The following is a 19,052-nucleotide window of genomic DNA, read 5'->3' as shown; positions in this document are numbered from 1 at the left end:
GTGTAGCGCCCAGGATTACATTAGATAACTGCCACTGGGTGAAAAGAAATGGGTTACAAAAATCTGTGAACAAAAAACTGAACACAAAATTAAATGAAAAAAGGCAGCTTCTTTTGGCCGCGCATGGAAGTTCAGGTGTGCCCAGGCTGTAAGCAGGACTGCAAAAAAAGAGATTCTATATAAAGAGGCGACACTCCCATTAAGTCCCATAGTAACGACCAGCGCCCAGTGCCTCCGCCATATTGGAGTGATGACGTAACTTCCAGTTGCTTTAAAATACATTAAAAAGTCACGCTGTACAAAACACAAACTTGTTTTTATCCTATTCTACTCTCATATATTGATTTACTCATTAATTCTATTCATCATATTTATGAATGGATCAAAGCAGCCTATTCATTCAGAATGTCAGGGTGCATGTGTGCACATGCATGTATATGCACGTGCTGCCGCCATATTGGAGTGATGCGCCATCTAGTGGTGATTCCAAATATTTGAGGACTGTCGCCTCTTTATATAGAATCTCTTTGCTGCAAAACCAGAACAGAAGAAGAAGAAGAAGAAGAAAATAATTACAAAACAATAAGGGACCATATGCCCTTTGGGCTTGACCCCTTAAATAAATAAAATAAAATAAATAAAATATTGCAGACCTCTTCTTTACACCAAATCTCTTTGCCGGAAATAGGCTGTCTACAAGCTCACAACAGAAGTGGAAATCCTCTGTCGTTGATATTTCTGCTAGCAGGCATGAAGCCCATTAAGTATCGTGTAAGTACAAATTCATGTGTGACAGCAGCTGGGCTAACATCACGTAATGGTCTGATTAAATTAATATTGACTTTCCAATTATAATGTTGGCTGTATTTCAACCAGCCATCGTGCCAAACACTATATTTTAGGTGACACCGCTCCATAGCAGATGCCAAAGGCTATTTACGAGGTTAAAATGACCAAAAGCCAAAGCCAAAGTCGTTCTTCCGTGTTATATTTCCCTGTATAATCAATGTCAAACACTGCATTTGTGATCCCCGGGAGCCACTTTTATTTTGTAAGACAATGTCTGCTTGTCTCATTTAATTGAGACATCACATTAATCTCAATCTGACACCGACGTTCAGGATGTGAGTTCCCTGGTTGGTTGAGTCGGGCTATTGTGTGACCCGATCTTGTTCTTTCCTACAGCTGTGCATTTCACAGGAACACCAAAAAGCAAAAGCAGAACATTGCAAAAATATTTTCGGACGGAAATGACTTAAAGGTAGGGTAGGCCTAGCAAGTTATATATCTCTACTGTATACAATATACATATACAATATTTTCAGTAAATTAAGAAAACCTTATATTTTGAAACAGTTGGTGTTGTGAGTCTATATATTGTCAATTACTTGCATGAGAGGGAGAGAGGTGGTGGAGATAGTTGCTTTAGTAGACAGTTTGAGGGTTCAATGGAGTTAAGAGGTTTTGTCAAAAGCGTTTGTTTTACTACTTCCCATTAGTTCAATATTTTCGAAACAACACACAGATGTAAAGGGTGTTCAATAGCACTGATTTATGCAAAAAAAAAGTCAAAAACCTAAAAAAAATAGTTATGAGCAATATGAGGTTTCCTCCCGACAGTGATATTATAGGCCTATATTCTGATAGTATATTGCTACAGAGTGTTTGTTCAGTAACAGGAGTATCCCTGTCTCTCCAGCTATTTAATAAACAGAAAATACATTTTAAGACGGGTTGCACATTTTCAACCTATCAGGAGATAGTACTGGGTGTACGTCAAGCTGCCTCATGCTACAAACAGGAGATAGGCTCCTGCCTATATGGGCCTCATGGCTCGGCAAGGCGTACTCACTTAGGAGAAAGTACACGGTTATCAGCATTTAGTGTTCCAGTTCCTCTAGTTCTATCCCACTCACTCACTCACTCACTCACTCACTCATCCTCTCTCCACCCTTCTATCTTTCCCCCATCTCTCTCTCTCTCCCCTCCATCTCCTCTAAGGACACAGGACAGGGCTTGTCAGGATAATTAAATGGTGGGGTTTTTTTGGGGGGGGGGGACTCAGGGCTGCTGGCGTCTCACTCCATCAGGCTCAAGGACGACTGCAGTGCATTTCCAAATCGATCGACTCGGACACAGCATTTCATTCTCTACTGGCAAGTTCACAGTGTCACCAGTGATAAGCACTGTAGTAATGTAATATTTTCATGCTATATAAATATTGCTGTTGTCGGGACGAAAATCTGTATATACGTATTTCAACTTTTTTCGTGTGTGTGTGTGTGTGTGTGTGTGTGTGTGTGTGTGTGTGTGTGTGTGTGTATTATGTATAAATTAAAGCAGCACTACGGTATGTAACTTTCGGGGCTCAAAAATAACCACAGCTCAAATGTTTTACCATTGAGCTAATAATAGAGCCTGACCTTCAGGCAGAATAACAGAATCTTGACCTTCAGGCCAAAATGTGTGCTAGATCTCGTCTCCAGGTGAGACATGACCTTTGACATGATCTAAATGTCTCAATAGAAGAGCATGGAGACAAAATACAACCACCCCAATTGTATTAACATACTCTACCATACAGATTGGACAAAATTACAATTTATTAATTTACATAGTGAGGCTTTATAAATGCCCTACTGTACAAGAGTGTCACACAAAAGTCTCGACAATAGCAGATCTACAAGGTAAATGGTGCATTTATATATAGCGCCTTTATCCAAGGCGCTTTACATAGATTGTGCATTACATTTACCCATTCACACACACATTCATACACCGATGGCGGCGGAAGCCATGCAAGGTACCAACCAGCACATCGGGAGCAATTTGGGGTTCAGTGTCTTTGCCCAAGGACACTTCGACATGTAGACAGGAGGAGCCGGGATTCGAACCGCCGACCCATGGATCATTGGACGACCTGCTCTACCTCCTGAGCCACAGCCGCCCTAGCTCACATGCAACATGTTGTGAGCTTGTAGATCTGCTATTTTCACATAGACACAGGTTCTTTATTTGTATTTTCATTTCCTGAATAGTAGCCATTCTGGACATTCAAGGTTTCCACCGGGCAATGATCAAAGTGTAATGATGACGCTAATGCATTCTCTTAATGCCCCCGAAATGATGCCGTGGCATGTTACGTTTTTAATGCAACATTAATTTTATGACACCTTGAACCAAAACTGTTAATCAGCACCTCTTCAGTGGAAATTGAATTCCATGGGCTGCCCAGTAAAACCAGTCTAATATACTGTTGTACTGGGAGCTGACCAGTGCAACCAGTCTGATACTGTTGTACTGGGAGCTGACCAGTGCAACCACAGTCTGATACTGTTGTACTGGGAGCTGACCAGTACAAGCACAGTCTGATACTGTTGTACTGACCAGTACAGGACAGGGGGAACTTTTTCTTTGTCCATTGTTTGAGGTTAACTGCAGGAGCGGTGGTCTCAAAAACAGGAGAAAAGTGACAGAAAAAGACACTTAGACCGAGGCTTAAGAAAATAGCATTTATTTTATTTTTATATGCACATAAATTGATCTGTGCCTATAGTAAGTTAGAATTAGCAAACATTTCATCAGTGCTATAAGGGGTGGATCACAAACAACTTGCTCTTAAAGCACTCCAAATCAGTTCAGCGCGAAAAATCCTGCTTGGGGCGCCAGATTGCTCAGGACCGGCCCTGGTGGGGCGTGGACATTACAGACATATAAAGTTCACACAGTGTTACATTTGAAATTATGAAGCCTACACACAGCCTTACATAATCACCTTTGAAATTTCCCCCAAAAAACATTTCATCAGAGTACACAACCAGTCAATGTGGCTTTCCTATAGGTAGCACTGTAGGGAGAGATCTTCATCTAGATTCAGTCTGAAGGAGTTTGGTGTCTAATATCAGCACCTCTTCTGGATTTCTTAACTTGTTCTATCACTATAAATGACACATCTATCTGCTGTGGAGTGACCGGCAATGGCTTGTCTGGCAATGGGAGATGTGATGTCCTTGCATCTGATGGCACTCATTGTGTTCTATGATGCGTGTGCCTAGTAGAGACCTGCGGATGAGCTTTTTTTGTCACCCGAATCCGTGTGTGCATATTTATAATCCGCCCGTTATCCGACCCCATTAATTCATTATTCCAATTTATAAATCCGCAACCACCCGCGGATTGCGGGTGGTTGCGGATTGCGATATTTTGCCGAGATTTTGTGCGTTTTAAAAGCTATAATAAGCCTATAGATAGTTGCCATTAATTTATTTCACCCGTGGTTTATCCAATATTAATTTATAATATATTTGAATGACCCAAATCCACCCTGAACTGCGGTTTTCCGCGGCTAAATCCGCCATCCGCAGGTCTTGCCTACATACTGTACAGTAGATTACATTTACAGGAAATCATATAGAGTAATAATTATCTCCAACTGCAGGGCACAGTACTCATTGGACTCCTAATATGCCATAGTGTCGTAGTAAATCAGTGTCATGTGATCAAAATTATTAACATTATAATGGTGTTTAAATCAAACATTTGCCAACAATTTGACATGACCAAGTCTTTGCCTTGGACCCCTGATCTCCGTGTCACATTCAACAAATGACACACGTAGAGTCATTTGCAGGTGTAGGTCTGGGTGCAGGTGCAGGTGTAGGTCTGGGTGCAGGTGTCCGTACAGTTGGTGTAGGTCTGGGCGCAGCGGCGGGTGTACCATAGTGCACAGACGCGCCGGTCGCCGGCGTGAAATACGAGTAGGACGTGCAGGCGGTCTTCATCTGGTACTTGACGAGGTACTCGGGGTAGATCTGCTGCTTCTCGAACACCACGAAGATGGACGGGTCGTCTCCGCGGTCCACGCAGCTGTCGTAGAAGACGGTGTCGCCTCCGTCCTTGGAGGGCGGTCGGACGTAGTAGGAGGAGCCGACGGTGTAGTCGCCCACCAGCACGCGCGACACGAACATGAACTTGACGGCGGACTGGCCCGTGTAGCTGTGGGAGTACTTGGCGTCCCGGGCGAAGTAGCTGCCTGCATGGGATTTATTGGAACAGAGCAGGGGTCATCGCCACGTTGGCTTGCGGTGGACATTTGTGTCAACATTCCATGTTTGCCACGGACAAACAAAATGACAATAATATTACCGGAAACACATAAATCGATAGCCCTGAATGACCATAACAGGTCTGGGGGTCTTTGCAAATAAAACATTTGAGAACTTTGAGTGGACTCCTAATGTGCCATAGTGTCATGATAAATAATTGTCATACATATTCTGAAGAAAACCTGGAGACTTGACATTCAGTAAGTGGGTGTTATGATCTAAATAAGAACATTATAATGGGTGTGAAGTGTGTAAAAATGAAACTCTAAAATTTGCCAAAATTTGGACACATATGTCCGTGTACGGACATGTTGGTGACCCCTGGAACAGAGTTGTGGGAGAAGATGGAAAAATCTGGATCGGTCGTACTTTTTTTTCACGTCACAGATCCCCACATTTCCTATTATATATTTTCCTATATATATACTGTATAGTGGTAATACTGAAACATATTACTGTATTAGCATAGTGACTCAAACATTATAATACTTTCAAGCAAGAGTAATTATAGTTAAATTAACTAGACCTGTGCCTGTTGGCCACCGGCCTACTTGAGAACAATGCAAGTTGGGAACCTAGTATGAAATGAATAGAGATGCCAGGCAAGCATAAAGGGCTTTTCAGACGAGGAGCGAGTGACGCAGCTGTTGTCGTCACCTGGATCAGCGACGCGTCTGCTCGTGAGGGCCGTGGCATTCAAAAAAAAGAAAGCTCACCAGAATCCAGGTCTAGTCGCCCACGGGCGTGTGCACAAACGAGCACGCACGCGCATCGCACGCGACACTTACACAGGACCGCGCTCGCTTGCGTCAACACCCCTCGACTTCTCCGCCCGTCCAAAATAATCACCCGACCTCGCCTCTTGTTGAAAATTAATTACCAAGGTCTGGCGCGTCAGTCTCTTCCCGTCTGAAAAACTCTTGAACACTCAACCTACCTTTCCCGTAAGCAGTGCCATGCGTGCCACAGATCCTCCAGTCAAAGTTGTTGAGGCAGATGGTGTCGGTGTGTTGGGGGTCCGTGCCGTGGAACAGCTTCCTCTCGGCCACGTTCTGACCTCCGTTGTTCCTCTTCCGTTGGTCCTTCAGCCTTTTTTCATACAGAGGATTAGTTATGAAGTCATTTTTGTCAAAATATATTTATTCTTTTGCCACGGACATACAAAATGAGTGGACAATGATATTACCAGAAACACATAAGCGCTAGCCCTGAATGACAGGTCTGTAAGTAACTGTAAGAGTGTTCAAATGGTAAGGGTCCATTTGTATAGCCTGGCTAATAAGCCAGACCGAATCAGCCGTTGGCAAAACATTTTTTGCCTACCGACGGTAGGTCTGGAGAGGCTCAATTGTACGCCCATTTCCTACACCAGAGAACTGGTGTGGCCAATCGGGACACGGTATGCAATATGGGCGGGCTTTGGTACAGTGACAGTGACGTTCAATGCTTGAGACCTTTGACTGACAGTAGCTCTGACCAATTGCGTCAAAGAGAAAATGTTTGAACCCGCCCCCCGGGAAACAAGATCCATACACAGCATCTCCAGACTCAAATACCACACGACAGTGTGATTTGAGTCTGGCTTATTAGCCAGGCTACCATTTGTACACTCTCAGAGTGAAGGGGGTCCTTGAAAATAAAACATTTGAGAACTAGTTGGACCATAGTGTCGTAATAAATCAGTGGCATACGTATTCTGAAGAAATCCTGGAGTCTGACATTCAGTAATTGGTTCTTATGATCAAAATTATAGAACATAATAATGGTGTGTAAAAGGCAAAATGTAGAATTTGCCACGGACAAGACCAAGTCTTTGCCACGGACACATTTTTGTCCGTGTACGGACATGTTGCCATGTACAGTGTGCATGGCAGTTCAGATGTAACAAAGAAAAGCGTGGATATGACCAAGTGATGTTTTTTACGGACGTACAACTGAAAGGCTTCCCAGAGAGCTTTGTTCTGAATGCGTTCGATCTGCAGAATGTCCACTCCCGTCATGGTGTTGCAGAATAGACCCTCGATTTCCTTGTATTCCGCCGTGGTGGTCGCGAGGGCAACTCTCTGGGAGGGGAAAGAGGACATGTTAGTTATAATGTTCCCCAAAAGGAGGAAGCACCACTGAACTGTTACCACAAACCTGTGCTAAAAGGTCCTGCTAGAATACATCTACATCTGCTATTTTCGGCGCATGACATACGGCACCACACAACCAAACATAAAATGACTTGTCTTTTAGTTCTACTGAATCTTTTCTCCACTAAATTAAATGTGTTGTATATATGGAACATATCCTCAAATTGCACCTTTTTAAACTAAATTTGTTGTATACTGTATATGGAATATGAGCTACTGTGAAGCTGTTCACAAAAGGTTTACCCACATTTTACTACTATATGGAAAACATTTTTGTTTGCTCTTTCTTGCACTCTTTATTCTATCTCTTTGTTTGCTGTGTTTGCTGTTATGTTATATGTATGCTGCTGCATTGTCTGAAGGAAGCCAAACGAAAATAAGTTTTACTCTTATATACCTGTACACAAGATGTAACAATAAAGTACAACCTTGAACCTTGAATCTGAACACCTCCCTAACATTTTAGTCTAGTTTGTATCTGTTGACAAAATTGTCAATTATATTTAGTCATCATAGCTTAGTTTTTACTTAGTTTTCATCAGTGAAAAAAGGTAGTCGACAAACATTTTTTCTAATAGTTTTAGTCGACGGAGTCAACACTGCTCCATTGGCAGAGATGAATATATTCCGTGGAGTTTAGAAGAGAGTATGAAACTGTGAGATGCAGAGATTAAGTATGTATTAAATGTATAAGGTCTGGGTAACAACACACTGTTTGTGAAAGCCAATCCACACGGATGTGAAGACAGAAATGATCAAAATGATGTGATCCTTTAAGATTTCAGTGGCTCTTGATCTCATTTGGGGTAATTATTGTAGGTAAATTTCCATTACTAAGTTACAGTTTATTGTATGTACTAATGCAGTAAAATACCTTGTATCCCGTTTCGGGAGTCTGGGACTTGTCCCAGTGTCCCGGCAGAGCTGTGAAGTTTGACAGATTCCGCACAGGTCTTCGGCTGGAGAAAAAGGAAGATTTAAGTAAACATTTACAACACTATTTTGTCAATATCTAGGGCAGGCGTATTCAACTGGCGGCCCATGGGCCGCATGCGCCCCCTAGTGGCCCTTGGAACAATTTTGAAAAAGTTAGAAAAAACACCAGTCACTTTAGACTAGAGTACTGCTGGTGTGTGTGCGTTTTCAGCATGTGCTCGTTGACGCTCGTCAGTTAATGTCAAGGCAATTATGTTTATGCACTGTCAAATAGGTCTACATCTATTACAGGTAACGTATACTTTATAGACATATCACCCTGTGCTATACTGTGCACAAATGTATTAAATAAATCTTTGTGTTTGAACACAAAATGCATTTTGAGAACCCACAACTTTTTGCGCTTCGCGTGCACGCTGTGCGGCCCCCCCATACGCAATCATTCTACAGTTGTGGCCCCCGGCCTAATCTAGTTGAATACCCCTGATCTAGGGTTTTCACAATTATTACATAATCGTCTAATATTTGAGATAATCACAATTATTTTTGTCATAATAACAAGTTTCCTTGTTGAAAGATGTTCATATATTTTAACCCATTTTGGGCGGGAACCCCTTTTGGTGTTTCAAGCATTCTGTTATACTTTAGCTATTGAAAAATAGCAGATCTACAAGCTCATAGCGCGCCACCGAGTGGCGCGCTATGAACTTGTAGGTCTGCTATTTTTGAAAAATCGTAAAAATGCGGCACAAATCTTTGAATAGGTAAATATTCTTTCAGAGCAAACGTTTTTTTTTATTTCGACGTCAGGCCTGAATGGGTTAACCGATTCCCAGGGAAGAAGAAGCGTATCCGGCCGAATGACCTGGAAGTGATAATCCTCCATTGTGGTGACAGAGTCACGGTGGTGTTCTGCCGATCAGACCATTAATATGGCCAACGCGACCTTGAATTAATGGCCCAAACACATGAACGCGCTGCCGCTGACTATCATTGCAGGCATTCAGCGTTCACGTGTCATCGTGAACGTGCACAATGATAGTCAACGGACCAGCGCGTTCATGTGTGTGGGCCCACGCTGCAATATCAAATTCGGCCACTATGTCCATTTCGCCTCAGGGTTTCATCCGGGTGCCGTCTCTATTCATATATACTCTAAGGTGCAGAGCCAATAAGGCAATCATGGAAGCATACCATTCTACCTCCTTCCACTACATAAAAAGGACATTTCATTCAATACATCACCTTGTTTTTATGACGTGTGCGTCATGTGAAGAAACAAAGACAGGTCGTCTTCTCACCAGCCTCTTAGTGCCATAGTGTTCATTTGTCTGGATCATATCTGGAAAAAGAAAATAATAATGATAATACAATATACCGTAATTTCCGGACTATAAAGCGAACCTGAATATAAGCAGCACCAGCTACATTTAGGGAAAAAAACAAATGTGTACATATACAAGCCGCACTGGACTATAAAGCCGCAGGTGGCCATAGACTATATCACTGGCGAGGGCATTATTCTTTTTCAGCACCGGCAGATTTGTGTCTGAGCGCTGCTATATGACGACCTTGGACCTCTGACCTTGGAAACTTAGCACGTATGTCTGTGATCCCGCGGTGAACTCCACCACGGCCTTGTCATCGTTCTGGAACTTCTGCTCCAGCTCTGCACTGCTGACGCTCTGGAGAGCACACGCACACACACGCACACGCACACGCACACGCACACACACACAGTTCAAAGGTCAAGCAGAGTATGTGAAGACCATTTACAATTTAGACATTTAGCAGACGCTCTTAATCCAGAGCGATTTACAGTAAGCAAGAACAACACATGGTAATACATCAAATACATATAGAAATAGTCATCAAGGATCATACTTTTGTGTGTGTACGGGGGGGGGGGGGGGGGGGGGGAGGCTTGTAGATCTGCTATTTTTTCCAACAGCTAAAGTTTAAAATAATGGTTAAAAAGTGTAGCAGATCTACAAGCCGGTCTATAAGCAGATCTACAAGCTCATAGCGCGGCACCGAACTATGAACGCGCTATGAACTTGTAGATCTGCTATTTTGGAAAAATCGTGAATGTGCCTCAAATCTTTGAATATATTTTCTTTCAGAGTTTCAGTTTTTAACTCAAATCTTTGCTTCTGGGGAGGTCCCTGGGACAACATATTTTCAGATGGGGTCGGGCGGCATATTACATATAATTTTTGGGGTCCTTGACATGAAATATTGAGAACCACTGATGAGGTTTTTCAGATTATTATTATTTTTTTAATTTCGACGTCAGGCCTAAATGGGTTAATGGCCGTTCACTCACGGTTGAAGAGTACGGGTTCCAGGCTCCGAACTCGTCCTCCCAGTACCAGGCCCAGTCCGTGGTGAGGATGAAGGTCGGCTCCAGAACAGAGGAGACGGTGGAGAGGCGCCGCACTCCGTTGGGCCCACGGGTCATGGTGTCGAAGCACACGGGCTGGACACAGCGGCTGTAGAGGAGACATCACACGGGTCAACACGGTCTGGACACAGCGGCTGTAGAGGACAGTGGTTTTCAACCAGCGGTCCGCGGACCACCAGTGGTCCTTGAGGGAGTTCCAGGCGGCCCCCAACTAAATGATAGAGAGTTGGTAACCAAATGGACCCTCTTAGATCTTGAACTCTTGAGAGGGTAAAATTAAACCAAATGGACCCGTACCAGTGGTCCTTGAGGGAGTTCCAGGTGGCCCCCAACTAAATGATAGAGAGTTGGTAACCAAATGGACCCTCTTAGATCTTGAACTCTTGAGAGGGTAAAATGAAACCAAATGGACCCGTACTCTCGAGAGTTCAATTGTTGTTAAAACATCCGATTATCGTCCGAATTAACGTCCGATTAGAGATGTAGAAGAATTGTTATTTTTGTATCAACGTTTGCCTGTTATCTCTCCTAATGGTACCTACTACCAATATCAATACAGCATGGAATTGTGGACAAAATAACAATAACAAAAAAATATTCTTTAGTTTTGGGTATGAGAGTCAAAGTCTAAATTTGTCTGTGACTAAATTTGACTGAGGGGCTGCCATTGGATTTTTTTGAATTTTCGTTTTCGTTTCATATCATATGAAAGCAGGGAATCATAGCTTCAAATTGACATATTGGTTGTTCAGTTTGACCCACCATGGCTTATAGAGTAATGTCTTGCAGAAAACAGCAAGTTGAGAAAACAGGCTTGAAAGATTCACTTCTGTGGACACTAACATTACACCTAGCTCCATGTTCAAGCATTTATTTCAGTTTGCGCGATGGCAGTTCCTCAGTCAAATCTGGTCACAAATGGTGGTCTGTGGCTCAAATGCCAAATAATGAATGTGCCCTGATGTGAAAAAGGTTGAAAACCACTGGGTCTGGTTCCTTTCTGGAAAGAAGAAATCACACGGGTCAACACAGGCTGGACACAACCACTGTATAGGAGAATTACAGTAGTTGCGAACGCAGTGAGCATTTACTATTTGCGAACGCAGTGAGCATTTACTATGAGACCCAGCAGATCATGTCTGTGTGTCTGTCTGTGTGTCACGTTGTAACACCACCCGCCCACCACCAGAGGGCGCAGCTGTATCACACACAAAAACACACACACACATGCACGCACACACACACACACACGCACGCACGCACGCACGCACGCACGCACGCATGCATGCACACAAAACTTAAAAAAACTTAACTTAAAAAACAAAAACTTAAAAAAAAAAACTTAAAGGAAAAACTTTAAAAGGAAAAACTTTAAAAGGAAAAACTTAAAAAAAACTTAACTTAAAAAAAAACTTAACTTAAAATAACTTAAAAAGGAAAAACTTAAAAAGGAAAAACTTTAAAAGGAAAAACTTAAAAAAAACTTAACTTAAAAAAAAACTTAACTTAAAAAGGAAAAACTTAAAAAGGAAAAACTTTAAAAGGAAAAACTTAAAAAAACTTAACTTAAAAAAAAATCTTAAAAACACAAAAAAAAGAGAACTTAAAAAAAATCTTAAAAAATTACGTAATTTATTCTAATTGTTGTTTTTGCAATTTACGAGCTGCGTTCGCTTCCCGCGTTCGCGCGTCTTACTTGTAATAAACTACATGGGCTGGACACAGAGACTGTATAGGAGAATTACAGTAGTAATAAACTACATGGGCTGGACACAGAGACTGTATAGGAGAATTACAGTAGTAATAAACTACATGGGCTGGACACAGAGACTGTATAGGAGAATTACAGTAGTGATAAACTACATGGGCTGGACACAGAGACTGTATAGGAGAATTACAGTAGTGATAAACTACATGGGCTGGACACAGAGACTGTATAGGAGAATTACAGTAGTAACTAGAAAAAGTGCCCTTCTGGGCACAGGTCTCCACCAGGAGGATAGGACTGTGTGAGATGTTTGGCAAAATGTTTAGGATTAATAGAAACATGTTTTTGAGGCATTTTGTTCCAAAAATGTGTTTTGCAAAAATCAACCTGTTGGTGGCGCTATAACAGGCCAATGTGAAAAGGGTGGGATATATTCCTCAGCCTAGTAAGAAAATGTGTGAAAGATTTCACGTAAATTGCATGCTGCGTTCATGATTTGAGGCTTTTGTTCAAAACGGGGCAATTTTGCAAACTGTGAAAGCTAATTATAGCCAATTAGGATGGAATATGAAATATCGGACAGATCCGACTTGAGCACATGACCATAGAGATAGTGTGTAACGATTTGTGAGATTTTTGGACAGAATCTGGAGGAGTAATATCAAAAAATGTGTTTTACAAAAGTTGGCCTCCTGGTGGCGCTATAAAAGGCAGATGCGGAAAATGCAGGTCAACGGTTTGTCCTTGGCCTCTAGGGAGTGTGCATGCAACGTTTCACGCAGATCGGTGCAGTTGTAGGTAAAACATGTGAAAAGCTGCCTCATGGTGGCGCTATAACAGGCCGTTCTGGAAAATGTGGGGCAGAGGTTCATCGTTGGCATCCAGGGAGTGTGTGTGCAAAGTTTGGCATCGACCGGGTTAACGGTGCCGGAGATTAGCTGGTAACGGACGGACGGAAGGACACACGGACGGACACACACACGGACGGACGGACACACACACGGACGGAGTGCAAAACATACTCTCTCCCCATGCCTTCGGCCTGGTGGAGACAATAAACTACATGGGCTGGACACAGAGACTGTATAGGAGAAATCACATAATGCATGTTTAGACTGCATCTGTGATGATTGTATTACTACCGTTTTTTTTCCTGTGATGATATCATTGAATTGTGTTGTTATTATTCATGTCATGTCTATGAATTGATGGCATCGGGCCTAAATGGAAACAAGAGCGCAAGGGCTTTTCTTTTGGTGCTACAGTATGCCTTTTGGACTTAGCGTTTGACTGTACTCTGTTGCTGATTTAACCCATTTTTGGCGGGAACCCCTTTTGGTGTTTTAAACATTATGTTATAATTTAGCTATTGAAAAATAGCAGATCTACAAGCTCATAGCGCGCCACCGAGTGTCAGTCGTTCTTCGATACCGTACACACCTGTATGTTGTTTTGGGGTCACAGTGTTCTTTCTCAATCTCCTCCTGGTTTTCCAAAGCAGTCCACTGTTGTCCGTCTCTGACCTCCCACCTGTAGGGCAGCGTGGAATGGGCTCTGAAGCACCGGTCTGAAACAGCAGAAAATCACCCGCATGCGACAGGTTAAATGAAATGGAGATGAATACCCTCGATCAAACACATTATTAAAACATTATGTTTCTTTCGAAACGACACAATATAATAATTCCTTTTCATATACTGTTCATTACTACTCACCGGCATGATGCTTGCAGTGGCCCTTGATGAAGAACATGCATATCTCCGTTTTATCTAAGAAAGAAAAATCAAAACCAAACAAAATATTACTTTGTAGTTTGTGAATGAATAGCTTACCCTATAGAGGGTATGCGTGTGACATCATCATCAAGTTATGCAGGAACACCTACTGAGTGGCCAAAAACTACTTTCTGGCCTTGACAGCCCATACATCCACACAGAAAAGTCTGATCTGATGCATTAAACAACATTAAACAATGTTAAACTCACTTTGCATGTTGCTTTGCCACTCGATTTGCCACTCAATGTGCCATTCACTTTAAGCATGCGCATACTCTCTATACAACTGATAAACCAGTGGTTTTCAACCAGTGGTCCGGGGACCACCAGTGGTCATTGAGAGGGTTCCCGGTGGTCCCCAACAAAATGAGGGAGAGTTGGTAACGAAATGGACCCTTATGGATCATTAACTGTTGAGAGTGCACAATGAAACCAAATGGACCCTTACGGGTCTTTTGAATTTAGTTTTAGTCACATTTTAGTCACCTGGAATCATTTAGTGTTAGTCTAGTTTTAGTTGACTAAATATCACAAGATTTCAACTAAAATGTATTTTGGCAGGCCTTGATGGCGTCGTAATGGCTGATTTTACACTTGTTTTTACAAAATAGCAGATCTACAAGCTCGCAGCTCTTCCATTTTCAGCATACAACCAAGTGTAAAATGACTTCTGTCTTTTACTTATACTGGATCTCTTGTCGATTAGTCCCTTCCTAACATTTGTGTCTAGTTTTTATTTGTTGACGAAACTGCCAATATATTTAGTCTCACTTTTAGTCATCATAGCTTAGTTTCGATTTAGTTTTCGTCAGTGACAAAAGGTGGTCGACGAACATTTTTCGCCATAGTTTTATAGTCGACAACATCAACACTGGTGAAAACCACTGAGATAAACTGATAAAGCCTGAGAAAGTGTCTTTTTGTGTCTTTACCTTTCATCAAGTTTTTCTTCGGCGTTCCTCTCGGTCTCTCGTATTGCTTGGCAGACTGTGCGGGGCCATCGCTGGTAGGCGCCACGGCCATGCCGCCTAGAGCAGTTTGATGGAAACAAGTAACTAAGTACATTTTTTTTTTAAACGTTTTTGGCTTTTGTGCCTTTATTGATAGTTACAGTGAAGACGTTCGGACAGGAAAGATGGATATAGAGAAGAGGAAGAGACATACAGCAAAGGTCGTCATGAACGGGACAAAGTATTTCTATAATATTGCAGTATTTATACTTTTTTTTGCGCCTTTTATTTGTTTTTGAAGGGACAGACAGTAGGCTGACAGGAAACGGGAGAGAGATGGGGGAAGACATGCAGTAAAGGCCGTGTCGGGCTCGGGAGTCGAACCCGCGGCACACTGCGACTGGATTACCAGTCGGGTGCCCAGACGGTTACGCCACCGCCTGGGCAGTATTTGTTCTATTACTTTATTTAAAAAAATGTGAGTATACTTTTTTCCACCACTGACCTGCAGCAGCAGCACAGAGGCCGTCGACAGGATCGGCTCGTTGTTGCTGCTGTTGGCTGTGGTGGTTGTTGCTGCTGTGGCGTTCCTGGACGTTCAATGTCTGCTTGTTCATGTAAACGGACTTCATGGAGGAGAGCAGCTGGGCGCTCACCCCTCTGTCCTGCAGGGTTCTCGACGGGTGTGGCTCGTGGAAGTCGTGCGCCTTCGGACAGCTACAGGGAGCCTTCAGGTACCTCTCGCAGACGTGGAGGCGCGGGCAGTTATCACCCGCCTGGCAGCGCTCGTTGTTGTAGTCGTAGCATATCTAAAGAAGAAGAAAATGACGAGAAATGGTGGTGGGCCCATAACAGACTACTGCAGTGCATGAGGCAAATATTTAGTATAGAGGGCATGCGCGTTTACCTGAGTGTGTAAAAAACTACTTTCTGGCCTTGACAGCACACACATCCAAACAGAAAGGTCCTATCTGATTGTATTAAACGATGTTAAACGACGTTAAACTCACTTTGCCACTCAATTTGCCATTCACTTTATGCATGCGCATACCCTCTATTGTTGTTCTATTCAGACACAAGACCACGCACGCTTTTCAGAACGTTTTTTTTTCTTTTTCTTTTTTTTAATGCATTTCAATATTCCAGTCAATTTAAATTCAGTTTCATCTACACGTTGATCCATCAGTTTATGCACTTTAAAATAAATAAATAGGCTAATTGTCAGAACTATCGCTATGCGTTGCAAACAAGAACATGCAGGCCACTTACAGACGGAAGCACCACGCTCTGGTCATTCTGTTAGTCTATTCATACTTACAGCTGGAAGCAGGCTCTGGTCGTTCTGGAGCAGCAAGGAACGCAGTTCGTTCGCGGTCAGGTCCGTCAGGCCATGTCCGCTCAGAACCGACGCGTTCTGGAAGGAGTTCAGGTCGTGTCCGAACCGACATGGTCTCCTAAAATAAGTAGTAGTTAGTTGTTGTTGTTGTTGTTGTTGTTGTAATCTAAACGTGTTTGTCAATTCCTAGCCCCGTTTAGAATCTCACTCTATACGCTCTTAGCTCTGAGAAGAGGTTCCATATGGAGGTATCCCTGCATCGGTAGAAAGGGGGTTGAGCCATCCAAAAACAGTGGCAAAAACCCATTTCGCAGTGCCGTTTCCAAAAAGTAAAGGCTAGCTACAGATAATAAATTTAGCATAGGCACGTAAGATTTTTAGACAAGGGTGAAACAGATGCTTAAATCAGGCTTAAATTGTATTTAGTCAGTCTGTGGCCAGTCAACCCCCGTCCGGTACCATAAGATTGCATTGGGAAAACATGGTAGGTCTACTGGCTGACTTCATAAGCTTTGTAAGCGGTTGTTTCACCCAATGGTAACCAAATGGACCCTTATTAGATCTTTAACTCTTCAGAGGGTAAAAAGGAAACCAAATGGACCCTTACAGGTCCATTTGGTTTCAACTCTCAAGAGTTAAATTATATTGACATCTGCATACTTAATTTACAAAAAGTCTACACAATTGTAGAATGTAGACAGAAATGATATTTTGATCAACGTTTGCCTGTTATCTCTCCTAATGGCACCAACATCAATACTAATACAGCATGGAATTGTAGACAAAATCTGACAACAAAATAAATATTCTTTCATTTTGTGTCCAAATCTCTATTGAGACGAATAACCATATCAGTCCATAATTTATTCATGACCGCTCCCCGAAAAGGCCTGTCTAACCTGACACCTTATCCGATAAATAATGGTGGTTGATAATATCAACCACCATTATTATATCAACTTGATATTGCAGGTTGAAAACTACTGCACTAAAACATGACTCAGGCGTCAGGCCTAACTAACAGTGGCCCTGAAATCATGACAGTCATGACGCAACTTCACCCTATTTTACGTACCTTGCTACATTTACAACATTAACTTTTACATAAACGTTCAGGTTTCAAATATAAAGTTCACACCCCAGAGCCACGGATGTTAGGATCCTCCTCGGGTGGGTATTAGTACCCGTATCTTCCCTATTGTTAAATAAAAAGCATTTTTTATCAGATCGGTGGCCATTTTCGCATTGTTTTTCCACCGTCCTTTCATCTACGCGACCCTATCGGTTGGGAGGTGTATTGCACTGTGATTACATTATAACTCTATGATAAAGTGGCCACCGATCGGATTGTAATGCATTTTATTGAACAGTACGTTTGATGCGGGTTCTAATACCCACCCGAGGAGGATTATAACATCCGTGGCTCTGGGATGAGACCTTTATATTTAAAACATGAACGTTTATTGTAGACTTTAAAGTTGTAAATGTAGCAAGGTGTGTAAAACAGGGTGAAGTCCCGCGGTGAACCATAATGGCTAGGACGTTATAAAAGTTTTAGTGACAGCTGAAGATCAGTTAGACAAAACAAAACTCGACCTTGAATTAGGCTTAACAATACTACTAATTCGTTCATTTAAAAATATTGTTATTTGTTCCAACAATGTGACAAGAAGAATAATAAGATAGAACCAACCAACCTTACCTCCCCTGTGCAAACGGACAGTCTCCAAGCAGGAACTTCTTACACAGGTGTAGGTTGGGACATCCACCCCACTGACAGTTGGTTCTGCAGATTCTCAGAGAGGTTTTTGAGATCACCTTCTCGTGACCGTTGAGCACTGCTCGACAGAACTTCTCCCGGTTACAGATGATCTCTCTGACGTTCTCCTGCAGGGAGACGTTAGCCACCAACTCGTCAAGGTTCACCGAGCCGTTGTTCGCGCAGATAAATTTGGTTATTTGGCTCTCTGCCATGGCCCATCTGAGTCTGGGTTGAGTTGTGAATGATAGATGTTAAACTATATCGTCGTAACTTCCATCGGGCTGCCACAACAATGACAACACGTTGTTAGCCTGACTGATCCTGACTGAATGCTGGAGGAAGTCGGATTGAAGTGGGAGTCGGAGAGACGCTCCTTGTTATGTAAATGCTGATGATTGGAAAACGAAACTAAGAAGTGTGCTTATTCAGGATGACTGTTATTACACTGCTGTCCGCTAGGAGGGCTCTTGAGTCATAATCAGGGTGTAATAATAATACAGACAGTGGTGGAAAAAATGTTTAGTAAAAGTATCAATACTACAATAGAGAAATACTGTTAGTCACATGATGTAAAAGTCCGGAATTCAAAATGTACTTGGGTACATCCACAACATTATTGTCATAAAAAAAGTAAAAGTAGGCTACTCATTATGCAGAATGTCTAATTTTAAATTATTCAAATGTATACAAATCTTTTGAAAATAGCAGTTCTACAAGCTCACAATGCGACGCAATGTGTCACAATGCAAAGCATTGTGAGCTTGTAGATCGGTATCAAATTGCCGAAATGTATATAGGGCCGATGTGGTTACGTAAGTAACTAGTAAAGTTTTAAAATAAATGTAGTGGAGTAGAGATGTACTGGAGTAGAAGGGAATTGTAAAGACTCAAGTAAAGTACTATACCTAAAAAGTGTACTTAAGTGCAGTAAATGTGCTTTA

At 42.2% G+C, this 19,052-nt stretch overlaps 1 protein-coding gene across 2 annotated transcripts; it reads right to left on the bottom strand.

Moving 5' to 3' along the window:
• Window positions 1-3,497: 3,497 nt before the first annotated feature.
• Window positions 3,498-18,481, bottom strand: LOC306928415 (protein mono-ADP-ribosyltransferase PARP12-like). 2 transcript variants are annotated; one of them, XM_079508493.1, is made up of 14 exons: window positions 18,052-18,481; window positions 16,332-16,467; window positions 15,519-15,822; window positions 14,996-15,091; window positions 14,004-14,057; window positions 13,729-13,855; window positions 10,773-10,791; window positions 10,503-10,655; window positions 9,762-9,861; window positions 9,422-9,518; window positions 8,115-8,199; window positions 7,038-7,168; window positions 6,043-6,194; window positions 3,498-5,032 (listed from the first exon to the last, which is right to left on the bottom strand). In XM_079508493.1, the coding sequence occupies exons 1-14, from the start codon at window positions 18,321-18,323 to the stop codon at window positions 4,599-4,601; spliced, it is 2,160 nt and encodes a 719-aa protein (XP_079364619.1). In that variant the 5' UTR covers window positions 18,324-18,481; the 3' UTR covers window positions 3,498-4,598. The 2 variants fall into 2 exon arrangements, with proteins under 2 accessions (XP_079364619.1, XP_079364620.1); XM_079508494.1 differs by lacking the exon at window positions 10,773-10,791 and having other exon boundaries at window positions 10,503-10,668.
• Between the last annotated feature and the right edge of the window lie 571 nt (window positions 18,482-19,052).

This window comes from Electrona antarctica (genome assembly GCF_951216825.1).
Source record: "Electrona antarctica genome assembly, chromosome: 8".
Classification (NCBI taxonomy): Eukaryota; Metazoa; Chordata; class Actinopteri; order Myctophiformes; family Myctophidae; genus Electrona; species Electrona antarctica.
This window is presented reverse-complemented; position numbering and strand designations above follow the sequence as displayed.